The 21073-nt window shown below is 45.6% G+C and overlaps 1 protein-coding gene across 5 annotated transcripts in view; it reads left to right on the plus strand.

The window, feature by feature from the left end:
• The window catches only part of FMR1 (fragile X messenger ribonucleoprotein 1), a 128200-nt gene that overhangs the window by 7010 nt on the left and 100117 nt on the right, over positions 1-21073 (plus strand). For all 5 annotated transcript variants that reach the window (XM_082263893.1, XM_082263890.1, XM_082263891.1 and 2 more), the window contains exon 2: positions 16210-16262. Coding sequence is in view for 4 of the 5 variants with exons in the window: in XM_082263890.1 (XP_082120016.1) it covers positions 16210-16262 (53 nt within the window). In the remaining variant the exon portion in view is untranslated. The remainder of the gene's footprint in view (positions 1-16209; positions 16263-21073) is intronic.

A 21073-nucleotide genomic window follows, 5' to 3' on the forward strand; every position in this document is an offset into this window, starting at 1 on the left:
TTTTCATCTGGTGATTCAGCCAGAAAGTCTGTGTTTCAAAAGCAAAAACTTTCCAGCAGAATACATTAGTTTACATGCATTTACCACTGCAGGGGTGATTAAAATGATCAGATTTTATTTATTCATTAAAAACATTTATCCCAAAAGGAAATAAAAACTGTTGGCTGTAACTGATCATAAAGTGTGAGCTGGAGTTTGGCTTCTGTTTATTGTATTTAAATCTGCCAGTACAGAGTCCCCCCCCCCCCCCAGGACTGACTGACAGTAATGCTGTCTGCTGTGCCTCCTATGTCATTCATCCAGAGTTCTTACTCACCAATACAGGAGGTGTGTTACTGACAAGATCACCAGGTAATAACAGAGGGGAAAAGCCAAAGAAAAGAAAACCGATGCAGCCACCACATCTAACGAGTGGTAAACTGCAATATCATACATTTTTAGTTTGGGGGTTAATACCACTTAAATCCCCATCCTCTTCCTCATTAGCATCTTCATCTCTCTTGTCTGGTAGGGAGACCAACCTGGCATTGCCATTTTGCTCATCTCTAATCCCCATTCTCCTTAGCAGCGGTACCATCTTCCACCTATTATCCCCATCCTCCTCAGCAGCATTAGTGCTATCTTACACCTGTCCTGCCAACTAGCAAGACAGACCTGGGCAATGTGGGCATCATCACCATTTCTGTCCCCATTCACATTAGCAGTAGGCATGCAATCTTCCTCCTTACCTGCCTGACAGGTAGATGAACCTGGACATCATTTTAATGTCTTTTCCTTACCCTTTTAACATCCACCTTCCAGAAGTCCTGCCAACCACTGATACAAACCTGGGAATCCTCTCCTGTTTGCAGCAGAAGGGTCATCATCCAATCCCTGTTAACAATAGCAGTGCCAATATCTACCTGTTCTGCCTGGCAGAGAGACGCCTGAGCTTAATTCCCATTTTCCTAAGCAGTGCTGTCTTTCCCTGTTCTGTCTGCCAGGGAGACAGACCTGGGCATTCTCCCCATCTCTAATCCCCTTGCTTGTGGCCCTGATGTGTCTAGTTTCGCTATCTCAATCCCCTAATATGAACACTCCCTTTTTTAGGATGGACACAAATTATGTCATCTCCATATAGAGCAGGGCATGATTGCCTTGGGTTATGTACACACTGAATATGCATTTCTGCATTACCTTTGGAGAACCAATGAGTATCAGAATATATATTTGCATTTCATGTAAAGATACAAGGTAAATCTGATGAAATTATAAAATCTAATTTGTTCCTAAATATCTCAAATACACAGTGGGAACAAAATATCTGTGCTTGTATGTATGATACTCATACTTTATATACATTTTGTAATGCATAAGGTAGGCATTCATAAGATAATAAATTGCACTTTGTAAATACCCTTTTGGAGAGTAACATGCAGGCTTTTACAGTAAAGTATGCTAGAGTAATAATATGCAAAGTGTACTCTCCCATAGCAGGCAATCGGATTTCATCCTGCTGTATTATAAGCATTAAAAAATAATAATTCTGGTTTAGTTAGTACTATGTTTTTTTTTGTGCTTTGCACGCCTGGGGTCGCGTTTAAAGTAGAACTATTGACAAAACATTTTTTTCTTAATTTTGGATAGAGGAAGGGAGGGTTATAACCTGTCAGATTGTTTGTTTGTTTTCTCTATCTGTAATCCACACCCAAACAGGAAGTGAGAGGAAATTCCTGAAAATTAAGGGAATTCCTTGGTGGTCACCAGAACTAGTGTCCCCATTGGAAGATTTTCCCTTTTATTACTTTTCTGGGGACAACCCAAAATTTGGGATTTTCTTCTACTTACACTTTCAGTGATGATGGTAAACCTAATGAATAGAAGGTGAATCTCCGTAACGGGGGCACAGACCGCAATAAAAACTGACAAGCTTCAGGCATGTCCTTTAATGGGGTGACTACATGTTGAGCTTGTTCTTTTCCCTCGATCGCTTCCCTGCATCATCACCCAGTTGACCAAAGACTAAAATCAGTTGTGCTGCCATTTATTGCAGAGGCATGTTTCATTATTAACCACGTGCAAAAAAAAAGGGGGGGGGGACCCCTCCAAATGGGGGACTTAAATAACAAAGCCAATGGTGTTAAAGTGCAGTGCTATACCCATACAAAACCCCTTAGTAACAAAGGATTAAATAGGTAGATGAACACCTCTATATATAAAGTGCAGTGGCTATGGTATAAATTGGAATAAAAAATAAATTATTATATGTACATAAATAAACAAATAAAATCGCCGCTAAGTGCCGGGTCACACTTGTGCGATGCGGGAAGGCTGCGAATTCGCAGCCTGTTCCCGCATAGCAAACGCACATCTGGCAGTTCACACTGCCATATGCGATACGCTGGGGGTGTCAATGAAATGTTAACGACACCCCCAGTTTGATCGCATATCGCAGTGCGATCTGACAGTTCGCATAGGATCGGATTGCACAAGTGTGAACCACTGTGCGATCTGATCCTGATGCGGCTGAAAAAAATGCCTCATGTGCGACTTTTGTGCGGGTGCAGTTCGAATGTAGCCATACAAAGTGTATGGCTGAATTCGCACTGCACATCCGATCGCATGTAATGAAGGAGCAGTGCGCTCCGATATTACATGCGATCGCCGCACACGCGGAAGTGTGAACCGGCACTAAAGGCTAATATTAAGCTGCAATGACAGATAATCACATCCAGGTGGTGAATAAATAAAAAATCAGTGATAAACAAGAAAAGTCCAAAAGCAAGAAATTGTCCAGATCTAAGTTGTATAGTAGAATAAAAGGAGTGGCTTTGGTCCCAGAAGGAGTGGCAAGCGCTATACCATGCAGAAGATGGACGCCAGGGCCACCTCAGGTGCTTGGGGATATAAGAAAAGCTCACCAGATTAAGTGGATCCTCTCTTGCCTTACGGCAGGGGGATCACAAAGGTTCAGGTGGTCTCCGTGACTAATGTGGCAATGGCACCTGGAGCCGTTCTCCCTCTGCTCCTTTCTCTCGTGTCCCGGACGGATCAGTGTGTTTAGATATGGATATAAAAAGGAAGTGGCGTCCACATGGTGAATTCTGTAAGGAAAGTGCTTTATTCTAAAAAAGCTTTGGTACAAGCAATAAAATAATAAATGTATCTCCTAAACAAATAAATGGCACTACGTCCGAGTGCGAAAAAACTGACCCGCAGACTATAAAACAATGTCATGGGGGCATAGGATCGCAGCGTGAACAACCAGTGTGCGTTTCTTCTGCTACTTCCGCCTCGCGACCTTATGATCAATGTGCGTTCCAAATTGACGCGTTTCCTCACAGGGTGTGACGTCTTTAGAAAAATCCAATTTCTGAAGACGTCACACCCTGTGATGAAACGCATTTTTTCGCACTCCGACCTAGTGCCATTTATTTGTTCAGGAGATGCATTTATTATTTTATTGCTTGTACCAAAGTTATTTAAAAAAAAAAAAAAAAAAAAAACACTTTGCTTACGGAATTCACTATGTGCACTCCGCTTCCCTTTTTAAATCCATTTCTAAACACACTGATCCATCTGGGACGTGAGAGGAAGGAGCAGAGGAAGAACACATCCAGGTGTCATTGCCACATTGGTCACAGAGACCACCTGAGCCTTTGTGATCCCCCTGCTGTAAGGCAAGAGAGGATCCACTTTATCTGGTGAGTTTTTCTTATTTTCCCCCTAGCATCCGAGGTTGCCCTGGCTTCCATCTTCTGCATGATAAAGCATTCACTACTCCTGGGACCAACACCACTCCTATTATTCTACTATACAACTTAGATCTGGACTATTTCTTGCTTTTGGACTTTTTTCTTGTTTCTTTTTTTTTCTCCTGGCGTGGGTGATTTATTATTATTTTTTTGTTTCATTATTGGCTCCATCAGGAAGCTTGCAGTGACCTGTAGCTGGAGCTCCCTGTATATAGACAGGAGGGGGCTGAAACGAGGCTGGAGGAAATCAGCAACATTATAGTGCAACCAGTCAAGTTTTTCTGATCGGTTTATGAAAACTGTGGCTAAGGCCTCATGCAGGCTGTATGGTCTTGAAGTATTTTTCTCCTACAGGAGTTTTGCAGCAGCAAAAACCTGAGTTAGATTTACTGGTAACTCATTTTCTAGAAAGTCTTTCAGGACAGCCCCTGAGACCTAGGGCTCCTCCCTCCGGACAGGAAACGCGTACCCCATTCAAAATAACCACGACTGGACTGTGGACTGTAGGAAGGCACTCGAAGACAAAATGCAATCATTACAGCACGATAATACACACGCCAGAAAACGCATGGGGGGGAGGGGGGGGGTTTGGGGCAATCCCGGCTGTCCTGAAGGACTTCCTAGAAAATGAGTTGAGACTAACTCAGGTTTTCTCCACTCGTGTTCCGGGACAGCCTCTGAGATGATGCACAAGAACTTACCGCTTAGGGCGGGACCACCGCCTTGAGGACCTTATGGCCAAACGCCTGATCTTTGCTTGTAAGCAGATCAAGGCGATAATGCTTCGCATAGGTAAAGTAGCTAGACCATGTAGCAGCTTTGCATATATGCTCTGGCTGAGCGCCAGCTCTCTCTGCCTATGATGCCGACAAGGCTCTGATTGAGTGCACGTTAAAATGGAGGCGGGGTTCCCTGCCGGCTATAAAATTCAGCAATAGCTGATCTGATTCATCTAGCTATGGTGTACTTAGATGCTTTTTAACCTCTGTGTGCACCTGCAAAAACTATAAATAAAGAATCTGACTTTCTAAATTCTTTAGAATTATTGATATAGCACAAGAGACGACTTCTGACGTCTAACGACTAAACATTTCTCTATCGTCCATTGACAGACGCAGCCTCCATCTTCATTAGCTGAATGGGTTATGCTGCCCCCTGCAGGAGTAGTCTAAGCAGGAAAAATTTAAATGTACACGCCCACGGTGCCGTCCCCACAGGCACAACCCACACACCCTCTGCTCAGCAAACCAGTTTGTTTCTGCCTAGAGAAAAAGTAGGACCTAGGTTTCCTCCTGGGACTTCGGTCTCAGTTCTTTATTCTTTTCAGAATATTTTGTTTTATTTCTCTTTACTCATTTTGCTAGCTAGTGTTCAGGGGGATCCTCCTGGTGATCTGTAAGCAATTCCGGCTGGGGTTTTGAACTGGATAATCTAGATCCTTTTTGTCCCCCCAGCCTGGCCTAGGAGCATAAGCAGGTTATAGTCCCGCACTAGGCTTCGCCATGATTCTGCCCCTTCCCGGATGAGGACGAGCCTGCGAGTGGATGCCTTGCCGGGATGCGACGACCTGGAACACCCTGAGTTGCAGCGTATCCCTCAGGTGGCAGCATTCCCACTTTGGGTAGGAGGAGGTCTGCAAGGAGCAGAGCCCACCCGGTTCATGGTATGGTGAGTAAATGTGACCCCCCTTGCCCCTGGTGGCTTTGGGTGGGAGGTGGACCCTCTCCTGGGGATAATAGAACCTGTACTTCTTAAAAGATCCCCCTGGCCTGTCAGGTACCCGACCCTGTGCCCTGTCTCTCTTGTCTGCCCCCGCGGGGCCCTATGTCACTGGGCCACCTGGCGTCCTGAGGGGGGTGCCAATAGTACCTGGTTGCTTGCTGGGTCTTGTTGGAGATCCTTGAGGCCTTCATTGTGGGAGTCCCTGGCCGCATGGCACGCCGTGGGCACTGCTATCTTAAAGTGTGGGCAATGTGTATATTTTTCCCATTGACTTGTGTGGGGCATATCCCTGCACACTCTGCTGTTAGTGTATATTTAAGGGGGACTCTGAAGACCACTGCGATCGGCGGTTTGGAACCGTGATTGACAATTCTTAAAGTGACAGTACACAGTTTTTCTGTAACTTTGAATATGGAGTACCAGGCTGTGAATTCACCCTCAGACCCACTCTGTGCGACTCTTGGACAATCTGGATCGCAGTCACTGGCCGCGATTTCCGCAGCTCTGGAAAACCTGGCAATGAAAGTTGATTTTGTCATGATGATAAAGGTTAAAAGCCCAAAATGACCGCTGCCTTCTCCATCTTTGGTGGAGTCCTCTGATTCAGAGGCTGATGTGGTTGCCACAGACTCAACCCCCCCCCCCCCCACCTGAAGGGTCGCAGTCCTCGCAGTCAGATGGTGAAGAGGACTACAGCGCAGGAACGCGCTTTGGTGGAAGCCCTGATTGTTTCAGTGAGGGGAACTTTAAATTGGCTGATGAGCCCATGCCAGCAGGGAAACTGTTGGCCTTTGGCTCCCGTAAGACCCATAAGTCTGGCAAGGTTTTTCCCTGTCCCGAGACTATTCATGATATTGTGAATGACCAATGGCGGCGCGTTAAGCACGTGCTAGTTGTGCCAAAACGCTTTAAACGCCGGTATCCTTTTGCTGATACGGTCTCCAACCGTTGGACGGTACCACCTAAGGTGCACCACCTTGTTTACAGGTTGAACAAATCTACCATTGTGCCTGTGGAAGAATCCCGGGTTTTTCCAGATCCGGTGGACAGGCGGGTGGAATCCATTTCCCGCCATCTTCACGTGTTGACGGGTTCCATGTTGAAACCGGTCTTTGTGTCTGTTTTGGTATCGCAGACAGTTACGGAATGGATAAGGGTTCTGAAAGGGAACTTGGACCCTGATCTCGTTTCCCCAGAACTGATGGAACTTGTGGACCAGATGGCCCAGGCACTGTTGTTCCTGTGTGATGCGTCCCTGGCTGCGGCTCCCCTGGTGGCCAGAGTTTCGGCTGTGGGGATTGCCCTACGGCGCATGGTTTGGCTGAAGAGCTGGTCGGCTGACCAAGCTTCCAAGAAAGCCCTGACGGATCTCCCTTTTCTGGGAGAGCGTTTTGTTTGGTGACTCAGTGGATGAGTTAATCAAGGGTCTGACTGGCGGGAAGAGTACTTTTCTTCCTCAATCCTCTAAAGGTAAAACATCCTGTGCTAAGCGGGGTCCTTCCTTTACTGCTCATAGATGGTTTTTTCGTGCTCCTCGGGGCGCAAGGAAAAGGTAAGCCGTTCAGAGTTTCTGGAGGGTCTAAGAAGCACTGGGACAAGTCCAAGACCAGTCAGTCCGGTGCTGCGGACAAGTCCTCTTCAGCATGAAGGGGTGCCCTCACCTGTTTCTGGGGAAGGGGGACGTCTGCGCTTCTTTCAGGAACCCTGGACTTCCTTCATTCAAGACAAATGGGTTCGCAAACTGATTTGATACGGGTACAAAATCGAATTTTGGAGCCGGCTGGGGGACAGGTTTTTTTCAGTCAAGCCTTCACCTGTCTCCAGAGCGTTCTAAAGATCTTTGGGAAGCTGTGCAGGACCTCCTGGCTCAAGGGATGATCGTGCCAGTTCCTCCACAGGAACGCTCTCAAGGTTTCTATTCAAACCTGTTCAAAGTGCCAAGAAAGGAGGGCAAGGTGTGTCTAATCCTGGATCTCAAGGATTTGAACCACTTTGTGTGGGTGCAGAAGTTTAGAATGGAGTCCATTTGGTCAGTAGTGGCATCCTTGAATCAGGGGGATTTTCTGGCCTCCATCAATATCAAGGATGCGTTATCAAGGATGCGTATCTCCACGTCCCCCATATTCAAGGGACATCAGCGATTCCTCCGCTTTGCGGTGGCAGGGGAGTATTTTCTGTTTGTCGCGTTACCCTTTGGTCTCGCCTCTGTTCCCAGAGTTTTTACCAAGGTCCTGGCCCCTGTTCTGGCCTTGTTACGTCAGAGAGGAATCTCAATTTTGGGATATCTGGACGATCTCCTGTTGCGAGCAGACTCTCATTCAGATGTGTTGGACAATATCTATATTACAGTTCAAACCCTTCAAGAATTCAGGTGGAGATCAATTTCAAGAAATCTGCTCTATTGCCATCCATACGGGTTACTTATCAGGGGCTGACTCTCGACTCCGCTCTTGCGAGGGTCTTTCTCCCCTTAGACAAACTTCAGAAGTTGCAAAGGGCGATCAGGTTTCTGATGGAAGCTGATTAGTCCTCCCTGCGGGCCTGCATGAGGGCCCTGGGTCTGATGGTGTCGACCTTCGAAGCGGTCCTGTTTGCTCAGTCTCATTCCAGGCCTCTGCAGAAAGAGATTGTGGCAAAATGGAACGGGGACCCTCGGTCTTTGGACCAGAAGATTAATTTGAGTCCTCTTACAAAGTTGACTCTATCCTGGTGGATCCAGTCTCCTGCTTTGTGTCAGGGCAAGTCCTTCCTGCCGCTGTTCTGGACGGTGGTCACCACGGATGTCAGGCTGGGGTGGAGTGCTGGGGAAGCTCTGTGCCCAGGGGACTTGGGTGACAGAACAGTCGTCCTTGCCGATCAACATTCTGGAGCGCTGATCGATCAAGCTTTGCCTGTTCCACTGGACGCGCTGGCTACACGGTTCTCCGGTTCGGATACAGTCGGACGATGCCACGGCTGTGGCGTACATCAATCATCAAGGGGGCACCAAGGGTGTCCTGGCGGCCAAGGAGGTCATGACCCTTGATAACGTCAGTGACGTGCTGTCGAACGCATGGGACGTTTGATTTCATTACGTCTAGCCACGCAATTTCCGGCTCTGGAGTGGAACGCAAGCTGGAACGCGGAAGTGCGTTCATCTGGCGTTCTGGACTGGATTGTGTTTGATCTGCTCTAAGAAAGAAAACTGTTTAAGTTTTATTTCATTAATAAATATTTGTTCTACCGACTTGCTGCACCATAAAGTTCTCCTTTTTTCGTTTATGCACTTTAATATTGGAGCAACATATCTGGAGCAACATATGGTGACTGCTGTAAGATCTGGTCTGACGGATATAGTGGGAATTCACCAACCCTCTCTATACTTATGAGACAGGCCCTTATTGACCCCTTATAATTTAGGGGTCCATAATTTCTGGTAAGAAGCCTGACTCACTGGGTGACCTTGTGAATTTGGTGGTGTCTTTCTGCTGGAAGAAGCACTATTCAGGACTCTTCATTATTTTATGTTGGATGATTTGCAGGGATTCCTATAAACTTGTTTGTTTGGACTATTTAACACTACATTTTTTATATTCATGGATTATGGCTTTTTTCAACCCATATTCACTTGCTTATATGATTAATTGATTTACACTTATTTTTTGTGCACACAGATTCATTTATACTCGCTTGCATATATTGTTGCTCTTTATTGTTTGTGAACACCAACATATATCAGAGTATTGCAATAATTTGATATATATTTGATTGGTCTGAGTGCAGCTATTATATTTTACTATATAATTTTACCACTATTGCACGTTTTCACGTTTATGCTGGGGCTCCCTTTTTATATATTTCACATATATGTATTTTTTTATATTTTTACTTTGTATTGCACACATTTGTCTTTTGTTGAAATTTATCACAATTTTTTTCTCCATTGCGTGGGATTTTTGGTGCTTAACACCATTTCTTTCCAATCTTATACATTTAAGGAGATGATAGAGGACAATGGTAGGAGAGGAAGCTCTTTTGGCTGTGATGGGCCCGTTTCAGGCATGATCTGCTGTATCCCCTTCATAAAAGGCGTTTTTGTAATGCCTTCGCCTTAGTTTCAAAGACTTTCAGACTTTGAACAATTTCGCTTGAGGCGAAGGTACTGACTATATGAAATACTCGAGATAAGAGAACTTTTGGCATTTAGGATGGTATTACCGCGGATGGTTTTGGAACAAGGTAGATCTGATCATTCCAGCCTCATTGGTATAGATCTTAATGTCCAAAAAGTCTAAACCTTTTTGATGGTAAGTTGTTGTAAATTTCAAATTGAAACTATTTGAATTCAAGATGTTGAGGAACATCTGTAGTTGAGCCAATGATTTTGTTCATATGAGGAAAATGTCCTCAATAAATCTCCAAAGGAGGATCCCCGATAGAAGATCCATCAGGTCCTCCCTTGAGAAACTCTGTCTCCCACCCCTCCTAGGTACAGGTTTGCGTACGATGGGGTACACTTGGTCCCCATCGCAACTCCCTGTACCTGGAGGTAGTGGGAGCTTTTGAACAAAAATACGTTGTTTGTGAGAATGAAGTGTAAGAGAGCAACAATGAAAGCATTTCATTACCCTGCCAAACTTCCTCTCTGAGATGAAGCCCTCTACAACCTTCACCCCACTACTATGTGGCATCGAGTTGTAGAGGTCCTCAACGTCAATCGCAATGACAGAAAGCATAAATTGAATCTCTTTGAGGTATGCTTTTCCTCTATTCTAAGCATTATATGTTTTTTTCTGCATTGCTGTTATAAACTTTTTTAGAACCTTGTATAACTGTAACTTAATACACAATTCTTACATGTATCTCTCTCATTATATACAGAATATTACTTGTTGTTTAAGGGGTTCGTAAGTCTCCCGAAGAAGCTATGTTATCATGGTGAAACATGTAGAGCCGATACCACCACAAGTGTGTCTCTAAATTTCTTTTACATGTTTTTAAATTGTCATATTATTTCAATAAAAAGATTTATGGATTTTATATATAAAATATTCCGTTTTCTCCATCAATTGGTTCTATATTTTTTTCATGCACCTTTTTATTTATAAGTCCCAAAAAATCCCTATTGACACTTTCTAAGTTTAGCCTTGGAGTTTACGTTACTTTCTGGTTGCGTTCTTCCCACCCCTCATGCCTACACTGCTTTGGGACATCCCATTCAGCTAATGGAAGATGGAGGCTGCGTCTGTCAATGGACGATAGAGAAAACAAGATTTTTGTAAGATCTTACCTTAGTCTTTTTCTCAAGTCCATTGACAGACGCAGCACCCGCCCCTCTGATATGGGGATGTTTTTTTTCTTCACTGCTTACAACTAATCTGGTTTGTTGAGCAGAGGGTGTGTGGTTTATGCCTGTGGGGAAGGGCCCGTGGGCGTGTACATTTAATTTTTTCCTGCCTAGGCTACTCCTGCAGGGGGCAGCATAACCCATTCAGCTAATGAAACGCAGGATCTATTTTAAGAATTACCCTGTCCTTGAAAATAGAATGGGTCCCTACTGGAAAGAGCCTGTATCTCCCTGACCCTTCGTGCGGACGCGACTGTCACCAAGAAAACTGTTTTTAAGGTTAGCCAGTTAAGATGATTGCTCCATGGGCTCAAGCTCCAGAGAAAGATATCTTAGAAGCTGTTCCTCAGAAACCATGCCGACCATGTTAGTGTTACACCTGGGGGTGTAGAACTGGTTCCTGCGTGATCAAGTCCTCCCTCTCCGGGGGGAGGATGGGGGGAACTGCAGATAGGCTTTGCAGCCCTAGAGAACCATGGCCTTTTGGGCCAAAAAAGGGCCACCAAGATGAGGTTGATTCTTTTTCTAAGAGGTATTTCCGAAGAACTTGCGGAATTAACCTCATCGGGAGAAAGGCACATGCAAGGCTGAATCTCCAAGGATTGGCTAAGGCATCTATCCCTATCTCAAGGATTTAAGGAAAATCATTTTTCAACCTTGTTCTTCGGGGGATGCGAAGAGATTCATTTCTGGCATCCCCCATTCCTGAGTGATGACCGTAAAACCTTCCTGACTGAGCGACCATTTGTCGTGACGCTGCTGATGACTGAGTACATCCGCCAATGAATGTTGAGACCCTTTTCAAATGTATTGCTGAGATTGAAGCCAACTTCTGTTCGGCCCAAACAAAAATGTTGCTTGCAATTGCTTTCAGTCGCTGACTCCTTGTACCACCCTGCTTGTTGATGTATGCAACCGTGGTAATGTTGTCCCAGCGAATCATCTGAAGATGAGAATCCTCCAGATCCAAGAAAAAAAGCACTCTCAGCCCGCTGGACTGCTAACAATTTTCTCTGGTTGGAAGACATCTGGACTTCTCTTGGGGACCAAGTCCCCTGGGCTACTTTGCTGCCCCAGGTGTGCCCCCCCCAACCGAAATGATGGCATCGTGGTTAGAATCGTTGTCTGTGAAATAGTCAATTCTAGGCCTCTGCACAGGTTGTGCTGAGTCTCTTGATCTTCAAAGCAAGGGAAATTTGAAAGTCCCAAGGTATTTTTGCTTCCGTTCCAATGCCTTATTAGAAATGACTGCAATGGGCGTTGGTGGATTCTCGCCCAGGGAACTGCAGGAAAACAGGATGTCGTAAGGCCCACTACCTGAGAAATCTCCCTTAGGTCTCTTTCACATGGGCGTTCCGTATGTCCGTATATCACCCCATCCGCTTGCGGGTGATATACGGACATAATGCATGTCAATGGGATTGCGGATGTCAGCGGATGACTATCCGCTGACATCCGATTTGCGTCCTTTCAGTTCCAAAAAAGGGAACAGAACCCTATTTTTTCTTCCGTTTAAAAAACGGAAAGGGCACAAAATCGGATGTCAGCGGTGTCATCCGCTGACATCCGCAATCCCATAGACATACATTATGTCCATATATCATCCGCAAACCGATGGGATGATATGCTGACATACGGACCGGATGACGCAAGTGTCATCCGTGTCCGTAAAAAAAAAAGTGTCGGAGCAGATCGCAATACGGTCCGCTCCGTGTGAAAGAGGCCTTAGAGAGACCGATTGATTGCCCTGAAGCTTTGACACTAATCGGTCCATCTTTAGAAATTTTTACTTTTAGAAGAAAAAGCTTTCCCTCCACCAAGCTGATCTCTTACCCTAGGTATGAGAGTCTCTGGTATGGAATAAAGCCTCGTACACACGCACCGATTGTTGGCCGTGAATTTTCGGCCAACGTCCGATTGGCCGATTGTCGGCTTGTTAGTATGATGCTTCCGACAACCGACTGCGACTTTTCGGCCGAACAAAATCTGGTGTGCATGCTATAAAATTTTTGTTGGCCGTCACCAGAACGGCCGATTTGTTCTTCAGTCAGTACAGATTTCGGCAGACAAAAATGTGATGAGCAAGACTGGGCATGCTCAGAGAAGAAAAAACACACGAAAAGTTAACCAGCACATGACATCACTTCTGCAGTTGGTTGTGGCCGACAAAATTCGTGTGCAGTCTAGAGCACATTTCAACCAACACAACACTGGACAAAAGACGGCCGATCGGTCGACCAACAATCGGTGCGTGTGTACGAGGCTTAAGGCTAGATTTGTATCAGTTGATAAGCCAATCCAAAGCCTGGAAAAATCCTGGAACTTCTTTCAGCTTCGCTGCTAGCTGGTGATAGGATCCGGTTATCAAAATTAGATCGACCAAATAAGGAATGATTGTGATCACTCTCAAGCGTAAGGGAACCAAGGCTTCCGCCAGAATCTTTGTAAAAAGCTAGGCCAAACGGCAGTGCCTGACATTAAAAATTGGCAGATTTCTGAGCTCACTTTACTCTGGTTCAAAAGATTTCCTATCAGGAAACAAAGTATATCTGTCTTTTCCCAATCTTGTGGGGAAGCCAGGAGCCATTCTGGATTGAATGCAGAATGTACTTGTTGAAGGAAATTACTGTACATTGTTGGAGGAAGCTCCCTAGCCTTCCTCCCACAGGGAGTCATTGAGGTTTGGCCAGTTTCTGAGGAGGATTGAATAATATCCCTCCTACCTTTGCTCTTGTGCCTTGTCCAATGCTTTTTCAAACGGTTATCCCGGTCAGGTTTTGCTTGCTGCCTCTGGCCACGAAAGGGGACCTGCAGCTACTTGTTCTCCTTTTTAGATTCCGGGAATACCTTCTTTTTGTCCGCAGTGCGTTTTTAAGACCTCTAAGCCTTCTCCGAAAAGATGATTCCCTGAAAATAGGTTGGCTGCAAAGATGCAGCTTAGACGCAGAGTCCTCTGTCCATGTTTTTAGCCACAGGGCTCGTTGGAGTTCAGCAAGGCAGAACATCTGGCTTGACTGATTCTGCCGAGGCATCTGCCAAGTAACCTATTGCTTTAAAAAAGCAGGAGAAATTACTTTAAAATCTGTTGTCTTGAGGTCCTGGCCGAAAGGTGTGACTGAAGCTGAGAAGCCAACGCTCCAGATTTCTGGCAACGTAAGTTGCCGCTAAGGCTGGTTTTAGGCTGATCGAGGTAGAATCCCAAGCTCTGCGAAGTAGGACATCCCCTCTTGTCCATCAGGTCCCTTAGAGCCCCAATATCATCGAAGGCTAAGTCTTTTTTTTTATTGATTATATGGTGCACTCCACCAGGGTGGTTAGTGCCTTCCTGGGAGTTCCGACATTAGGCGTAAGTTTGCAAGGTGGTGACCTGGTCGTCTGTGCACATGTTTACTAATTTCTATAAAGTTGATGTATTGGCATCTTCTGATGCTAGTTTTGGCTGCAAAGTTTTGCAGGCGACTGTTGAATATTCCTGGGCACCTTTTGGGGTGGCATCTTGCCCTGCGGTTTTTCTCCATTAAAAGATTTGCCCCCTCATCAATATGGCATTGCTTGGGGACATCCCTGTTTGGTCATGGATAAAAAGGAAGCTGTGTCCATCAATGAATGGAAGAGAAAACTGGATTTTTTTTGTTTATTCTCCATTAAATCCCTTTCTCTGAGTTCATTGAGGGAAACACCACCCACCCCTCTATGGAGTTTTTCTCCTTGACACTGCTTGTGACTGACTGGAGGCCTACAGCAGAGAGAGGGTTCTATACCCAGAGAGGACTGCCCAAAGGAGGTGCCTAGTGTCCCACTCCTGTAGGTGGGGCTATAAAACACTGTTTGTTCATGAAGGAAGAGGAAGCAGCTGTGTCCATCCATGAACTCGGAGAATAGGATTTTACAGTGAAAAAATATATATTTTTTTTTTTTTATCCCCTTGCAAAATTATGTGCATTCATTTTTTTTTAAGGCAGACTTATCCTTTTAAACTAGTTTTAAACTCATACATATGCCCAGTGAAGTGACTATCCTCAGGTGAAACACACATAAATAAAACAAGATAACATTAATCCTCCTACGTAAATTTGTACTTGATGCAAAGATCAACACAAAATCAAGCAGCATCTTTCAGCAGCACAAAGCAGGAGGCAAGAATCTGAATTCACACACTGCACAGCTCAGGGAGAAGAAGTCTGAGCCTGATTGGAGGGAAGGGACTGCCCCCCCCTCACTTTACATGGAGAACAAGCACAGCTGTGACTTTACATGGGGAACAAGCACAGCTGTGACTATCAGTCACAGGCTGTGTACTTGAGCTCTCCTCCCCACTGTCCAGGAAAAGCTGTTAGAAGTGTCTAGTGCTGTTAACAGAGGAACTAAGCAGCAGAGAGATGTGACACTCTTTGGGGAAATAAAAGTACACAGTACAAAAGGATTTGTTTTGTTCATATTTTGTGTCTGGGGTTTACAACCACCTAAAGTAATTCTAAAGCCCCCTTTTTTTTATTTTTATTTATTTATTTTTTTTACTATAGTTCCCTGGGTTAGTTACACTGGGCAACCTCATGTTATGTTATCTATATTAAAAAAATATGCTGCCTAATACCTTTTTTCAGAGTGGCGCTCACGCGACTGCCCGCCGGTTTCCTCTCCTGATCTGACAGTTGCAGGGGGAGGGGCTGAGAATCCCCCACTGACGTCAGCCAGGAGGAGAGGAGGAGACTGGCGGGCAGTCATGTGAGCATTGAGTGATGCTCTGAAATAAGGTATTAGGAAGCAAATTGTTTATAAATCCCATACAATGGGGCGCATTCTGTTCTCTAACACAGGGAACTGTAGTAGGAGAATACAGATATGTTTCCAGCAGGAGGGGAGGATCGGGGAGCAGATAGGAGTTGACAGGGAGGGAGAGAGCAGATGACAGAGGCATGTAAACTGACCACAGTGTTAGGGCTCAGCAGCCATGATTAACCGTGGTCAGTTTACAGAGGGGAGGGCAGAACCAGGCAGGATCAACCAGGTTTATCTTAGGTGATAGGACCAGATTACACAGCGCAAGCACTGTGCTGTATAACATGCTTTTAAAGGAACAGGATTTTTTTTTTTAGGGTCATAAACCCTAAAATGGAGTTTACTCCATTTTAAACCTAAAATGTTTGAATCTTTGCTGCTATTTTGTAGTTACCTCTTGTCAGCGTATTCTTCCAGCATCTCCACATTTTGAGTTATACAAACAAGTTTCTTCACCAGCCAATGCTTCCTTTTTGTGTTTGGTATATATGTAAGTGTAAAAAGTATATTTTGTACTACCTGCTCTTCTTTTTTAGCATTTTTTTTTTTTTTATTATAGGAATAGTGCTAAACTAATATTTCTAAACGCTGCAAACAAATCAAATCAATTAACGCTTGCTTTATCAAGTGTTCTTTCTCCTCTTGCAGGCCTTTGTAAAAGATGTACATGAGGATTCGATTACGGTTACTTTCGAGAATAAGTAAGTACCTGGTTTCATGGTTAATAAAGCAAGGCATACTGAGAGTTGTTAAGTTATTTATTTTACAATGGAGTTAGTTAAAACTGTCTTCTTCTCAATGTCATTTTGGAGCCAGCTTTCTATTGTGGTTTTCAGGCTGGCTCCTTGATGATGTGACACTGTACATTGACATCTTCAGGGTGCTGGCTTCAAAAATCATAAAAAGACAATCGGCAACCCGATGATGCTGCAAAGCTAATGCACAATCAAAGTCAGCAAATGCAAATACTGAGCAAGGCCAAGCTGCTGTAATTCTCACCTAGGTGGGAATTGCAGAGTGGGAACAGGTACCTGGCCCAAAAGGAAAAAAAAAAAAAAACACCAAATTTGTTAAAGGAGGGAGGAAGGAAGGAGTTGAGTAATGGTTTGCTTTAAGACGATTACAAAGGTTTTATATTTTGTGCTAATGTAAAGGTCCCACCTGTCTGGACCTGGAGTCTGGTGGGAGTCCCAGGGCTGAGAATGCAGTGGAGACCCCCAGGGTCTCCCCCACTATCCCTACTCTGCTGGGGTCCTGGGATAGTGTGTGTCCTGCCTTGGTAGTCTTGAGGGGTCCCACTAGGTGCATGCCCTACTGTTTGCAGTGTGGGTATAGTGCAGGGGGGTCCCGGTGCAGAGTTCTTAGCAGAGTCTCCCCTACCATTTGTCCTACCTTTGGGAGGGGGGGGACCCCTTTACAGAGGGTGCAGAGAAGATAGCAAATGTAGCTGATGGTGGCCATTTTCCCTTAGACTCGCTGGTCTCCTGTTGGCGGCCATGTTTTCCCTTAGTCCGAAGCCTCGTGGGGATGCTGAAGCTCCTCCTCCCCCTCAGTTTCCTCTTCCTGTGCCCGGGACATATGAACAGGGATGGCATCCATAATGATGCGGAGTTCGAATTCTCGGCGCTCCTCTGGTCGGTAGGGTGAGTTCTTGGGTTTCCCTGTTAATCTTTCTCTCTGCTGATAGGTCCCCCGAGCCTTGAGGGGATCCTTTAGTTGTGCCAAAAGATCATTTTTGTACTGCAAGGTCTGCCTTTCCTTATGGAGCTTCAGGGTCACATGTCCCCCACTGAACCCCTCATGGAGGTGGCAAGTCCATTGGAACCCCAGCTTCCCATGGTTGCACTAACAGCAGTCCTTAGTGTCCAGGTGGAAGTGGCATGTGGGCAAAGGCCCAGGAGGAAGCAACCCCCGCCTTCCCCTGCTCAGTCTGTCTTATCTGATTCTGAGCCGGATGCCACTGTTGATGCGGCCTGTCCAGTGGGACTTAATATCACACCCCCAGATCCATCCGATAGTGAGGATGATTTCGCCATGGTAGAAGCAGAGAATGAAAAAGCACTGGTAGACGCACTTATCACTGCAGTGCGTGAGACTTTAAAAATGGAGGATGCGGCGGATTTAGCCACTGACGTGGCTGTGTCTTTTGGTATATGTAAGTGGCCTCTTACTCCAAAGGTGTTTTCTTTTGTGCCTTATTTTGACAGGTTTTCCTGTAAAGGAATGGGAACAACTGAAATGACCCTTTGTGGCCCCCAAACGTTTTGCTGTATGTTACCTTTTTGAAGAGTCCATTTTAAAAACCAGGACTAGTTCACCAGTGGTGGACCCTGCTGTTTTCAGGTTGAATAAAGCAACCATGATCCCAGTAGAGGAATCTCTGCCCTTTAAGGACCCAGCTGACAGGAAAGTAGAGGCTGTGGCAGTAGGGGCCCTCCTTCTCTGCCCAAAGAAAATGATTTTGTGCTTCTGAGACAGAATAAGGGAAATGGATCTTTTTAAATCTTCCCCGGGAAGTTCCAAGCAACTTTGGTCTGGTAAGCCTAGAGCTAGCTTCTCCAGACCAGCAGACAAGACCCCTTTAGCATAAAGGTCTATCCTCACCCATTATTGGGGTGGGGGGAAATCTTCACTGGTATCTGGCCCTGTGGACTTCTTTTGTGAGCGTCAAGGAGATCCGTAAAATGCTTTTTGGGAGTACCCAGAAAGGAGGGCAAAGCTTGTTCTTTATAGGTTTTTTTTTTTTTTTTTTTTAAGTCCTGAGTCTCCTTGTGCGGAATTTAATTCCTGCAAAGTTTCAGGTGATGTCCACACTACCTAAGGTCTCCCCTATTCCTGTCCAGGGAATTGATTTACCTAGGTCTTAATTTAATTCTGACCAGTGTGGTCCTTACTCTGGACAAATTTCAGGAACCACAGGCCGTGATTCACCGGCTGCTTTCATACAGACAGTTTTCTCTCCCGATTTGCATACAGGTTCTAAGTCTAGTGGTATCCACCTTCAAGACAGTTCTGTTTGCACAGTCCTACATGCAGCTCCTTTAGCAGGTTTTGCCGCACATGAGGATACCAAAGTTTGTGATGAGGTCACGGGGTCCCCTAACAGATGATGCAGGCATCCAAGGGCCACGGTAAGGCCAGTATCATCCTCGGCTCAGGCTTCTAACGCAGTTCCTGCAAGGAAAAAGAGCAAGGATCTTCCTATCAACCTGGTGGCTGTAAACGTCCCTTGGGGGCTTCCTCTCAGAGAAGACCAGTTGTCCCAAGAGCTAATCTACCATCCTGCTTTAAAGTCACTGGTTTTAATGGCTTAGCTATTGAAAGCCAGGTACTGAGGAATAGAGGTTTGTCTGGATCAGTGATCCCTACTATGGTGAAGGTGAGGAAGTCCTCTTCCAGCAAAATATACCATCGTACTTGAAAAGCGTACATTTCTTGGTGTGAGTCAGTTGGTGGTCATCCTCGCTCCTTTTCTGTGGCTCAGATCTTAACCTTTCTTCAACGGGGTGTTGATCAGAAGTTGGCCTTGAGTTCCATCAAGGGCCAGGTACTCTTTAGTTCGTACCTTCATTCAGGGGGTTCAACATGTGGTTCCACCGGTACGTTCTCATTTGCCACCATGGGATTTAAATTTAGTACTATCGGTTGTCGCAGTCCCTATTTGGTGGTCCATAGGAATAAAGAGGTTCTTCGTCCCTGTCCATCATTCCTGCCCAAAGTTGTCTCTGACTTCCATTTGAATGAGGGCATTGTGTCTGCTTTGTGTCCCAAGCCGGCTCATCCCAAGGAATTTGCTTTTGCATACTTTGGATGTGGTTTGTGCGATTCGGGATTATCTGGCAGCTACTGAGTCCTTTTGGAGGGATTTGGACTGTTTGTGGTTACGGACGAACCAAGAAAAGGGCTGGCTGCTTCTTCGGCTACCATCACCACATGGATCAGACAGACGGTGGCTCAGGCCTATTCCATTAAAGGTCAGGTTCCACCTTTCCCTGTCACAGCCCATTCTACTTGGGCGCTGAGTGCTTCTTGGGCCTTCCGCCATCAGGCATCAATATCGCAAGTTTGCAAGGCGTCCACTTGGTCGCCGGTGCATACCTTCACAAAATTCTATAAGGTAGATACTTTGGCATCTGCGAATGCTTCTTTTGGCCGCAAAGTTTTGCAGGCTGCTGGTCGAGGGGCTGTTACCTAACTTTTATTTCTCTTATGTCCTCTTGACAGTCGCCACCCGTTCAGTCAGCCTTCAGTGGGTAATGGCGCCCTCTGCAGGAGTAAGCTGGGCAGTTTGAAATATTAATAAAAAACTTTCTATACTTGGACACACCTCTAGGGGGCCGTCCCTCAGCCATTAACCTGATCCAGTTTTTACTGTTCCTCAGTTTTATGCTGCCTAGCGTCAGGAGTAGGCTAGCTCTTCCCTGCTGGGACCTAGCGTCTCAGTTCCTTTGTTTTTTTTCTTAAATGTTTTTTTCTTTTGAAAATAGCTTTTTATTTTTCTTACTATAGCTAGTCAGGGAATTTCCTGGAGAACTACAAGCGACAACAGAGCTGGGCCTAGCACTGGATAATATAGATCCTTATGGAGTCCCAGTCTGCCAACGAGCGTTGCAGGTCACTTGTGCGCCCAGGCCTCGCAACAACAGTGCCCCTCAGGATGGAAACGAGCCTGCAGAGGTCCATCTTCGCTGGGGGTGTCTCCACTCTGGAATGACTGTGTGTTGCTAGCAACCCTCCCTGGCTGACGGCACCCCCACTCAAGGTGGGAGGTCTCCGTATCAGAGCGATGCCTGCATTCTATGGACTGGTCAATACTACTACCCCCTTGTCCCTGGGACTAGGACCAGTAGGTGGTGTGGGAACGCGCTGTGATGGATGCACTTAGTAGTTCCATTAAGTAGACTTTGAATCTTGACGATGAGCCATCTCAGTCAAGTAAGTGGGCTGTCTTCGGGTTCCGAAAGGCCCAGAAGTCGGGTCAGGTTTTTCCCTGCCCCGAGGAGTTTCACGAAATTCTGAACAACCAATGGCGTTGCATCAAACATATGCTGGTGGTGCCTAAGCGGTTTCACTACCGCTATCCCTTTGCGGATGCTGTCGACAAACGTTGGATGGTGTCACCTAAGGCTGCATTCACACTTGAGCGTAGCGTTTTTACCGCGATTTTACCGCGATTTTACCGCGATTTTTTTCAGGCGTTTTTCATTGACATCTATCAAAAACGCTGGTAATCAGCCCAAAAAGAAGCTCATGTACTTTTTTCAGCTACAGGCGTTTTGCAAAACGCTCAGATGTGAACAGGGGCCATTTAAATGAATGGGGTTTTACTTGTTGGGCGTTTTGGAAGTGTTTCTTTTGAGCGTTTTTGGAGCTGAAAACGCCCAGGTGTGAATGGAGCCTTAGGTGGACCACACTGTTTCTAAGCTAAATAAATCCACCTTGATGCCGGTGGAGGACTCTCCGATGTTCAAGGATCCATCAGATAGGCGTTCGGAGGCGCTTTCCCGCCACA

Source organism: Pelophylax lessonae (genome assembly GCF_965119305.1).
Source record: "Pelophylax lessonae genome assembly, chromosome: 7".
NCBI classification, from domain to species: Eukaryota; Metazoa; Chordata; class Amphibia; order Anura; family Ranidae; genus Pelophylax; species Pelophylax lessonae.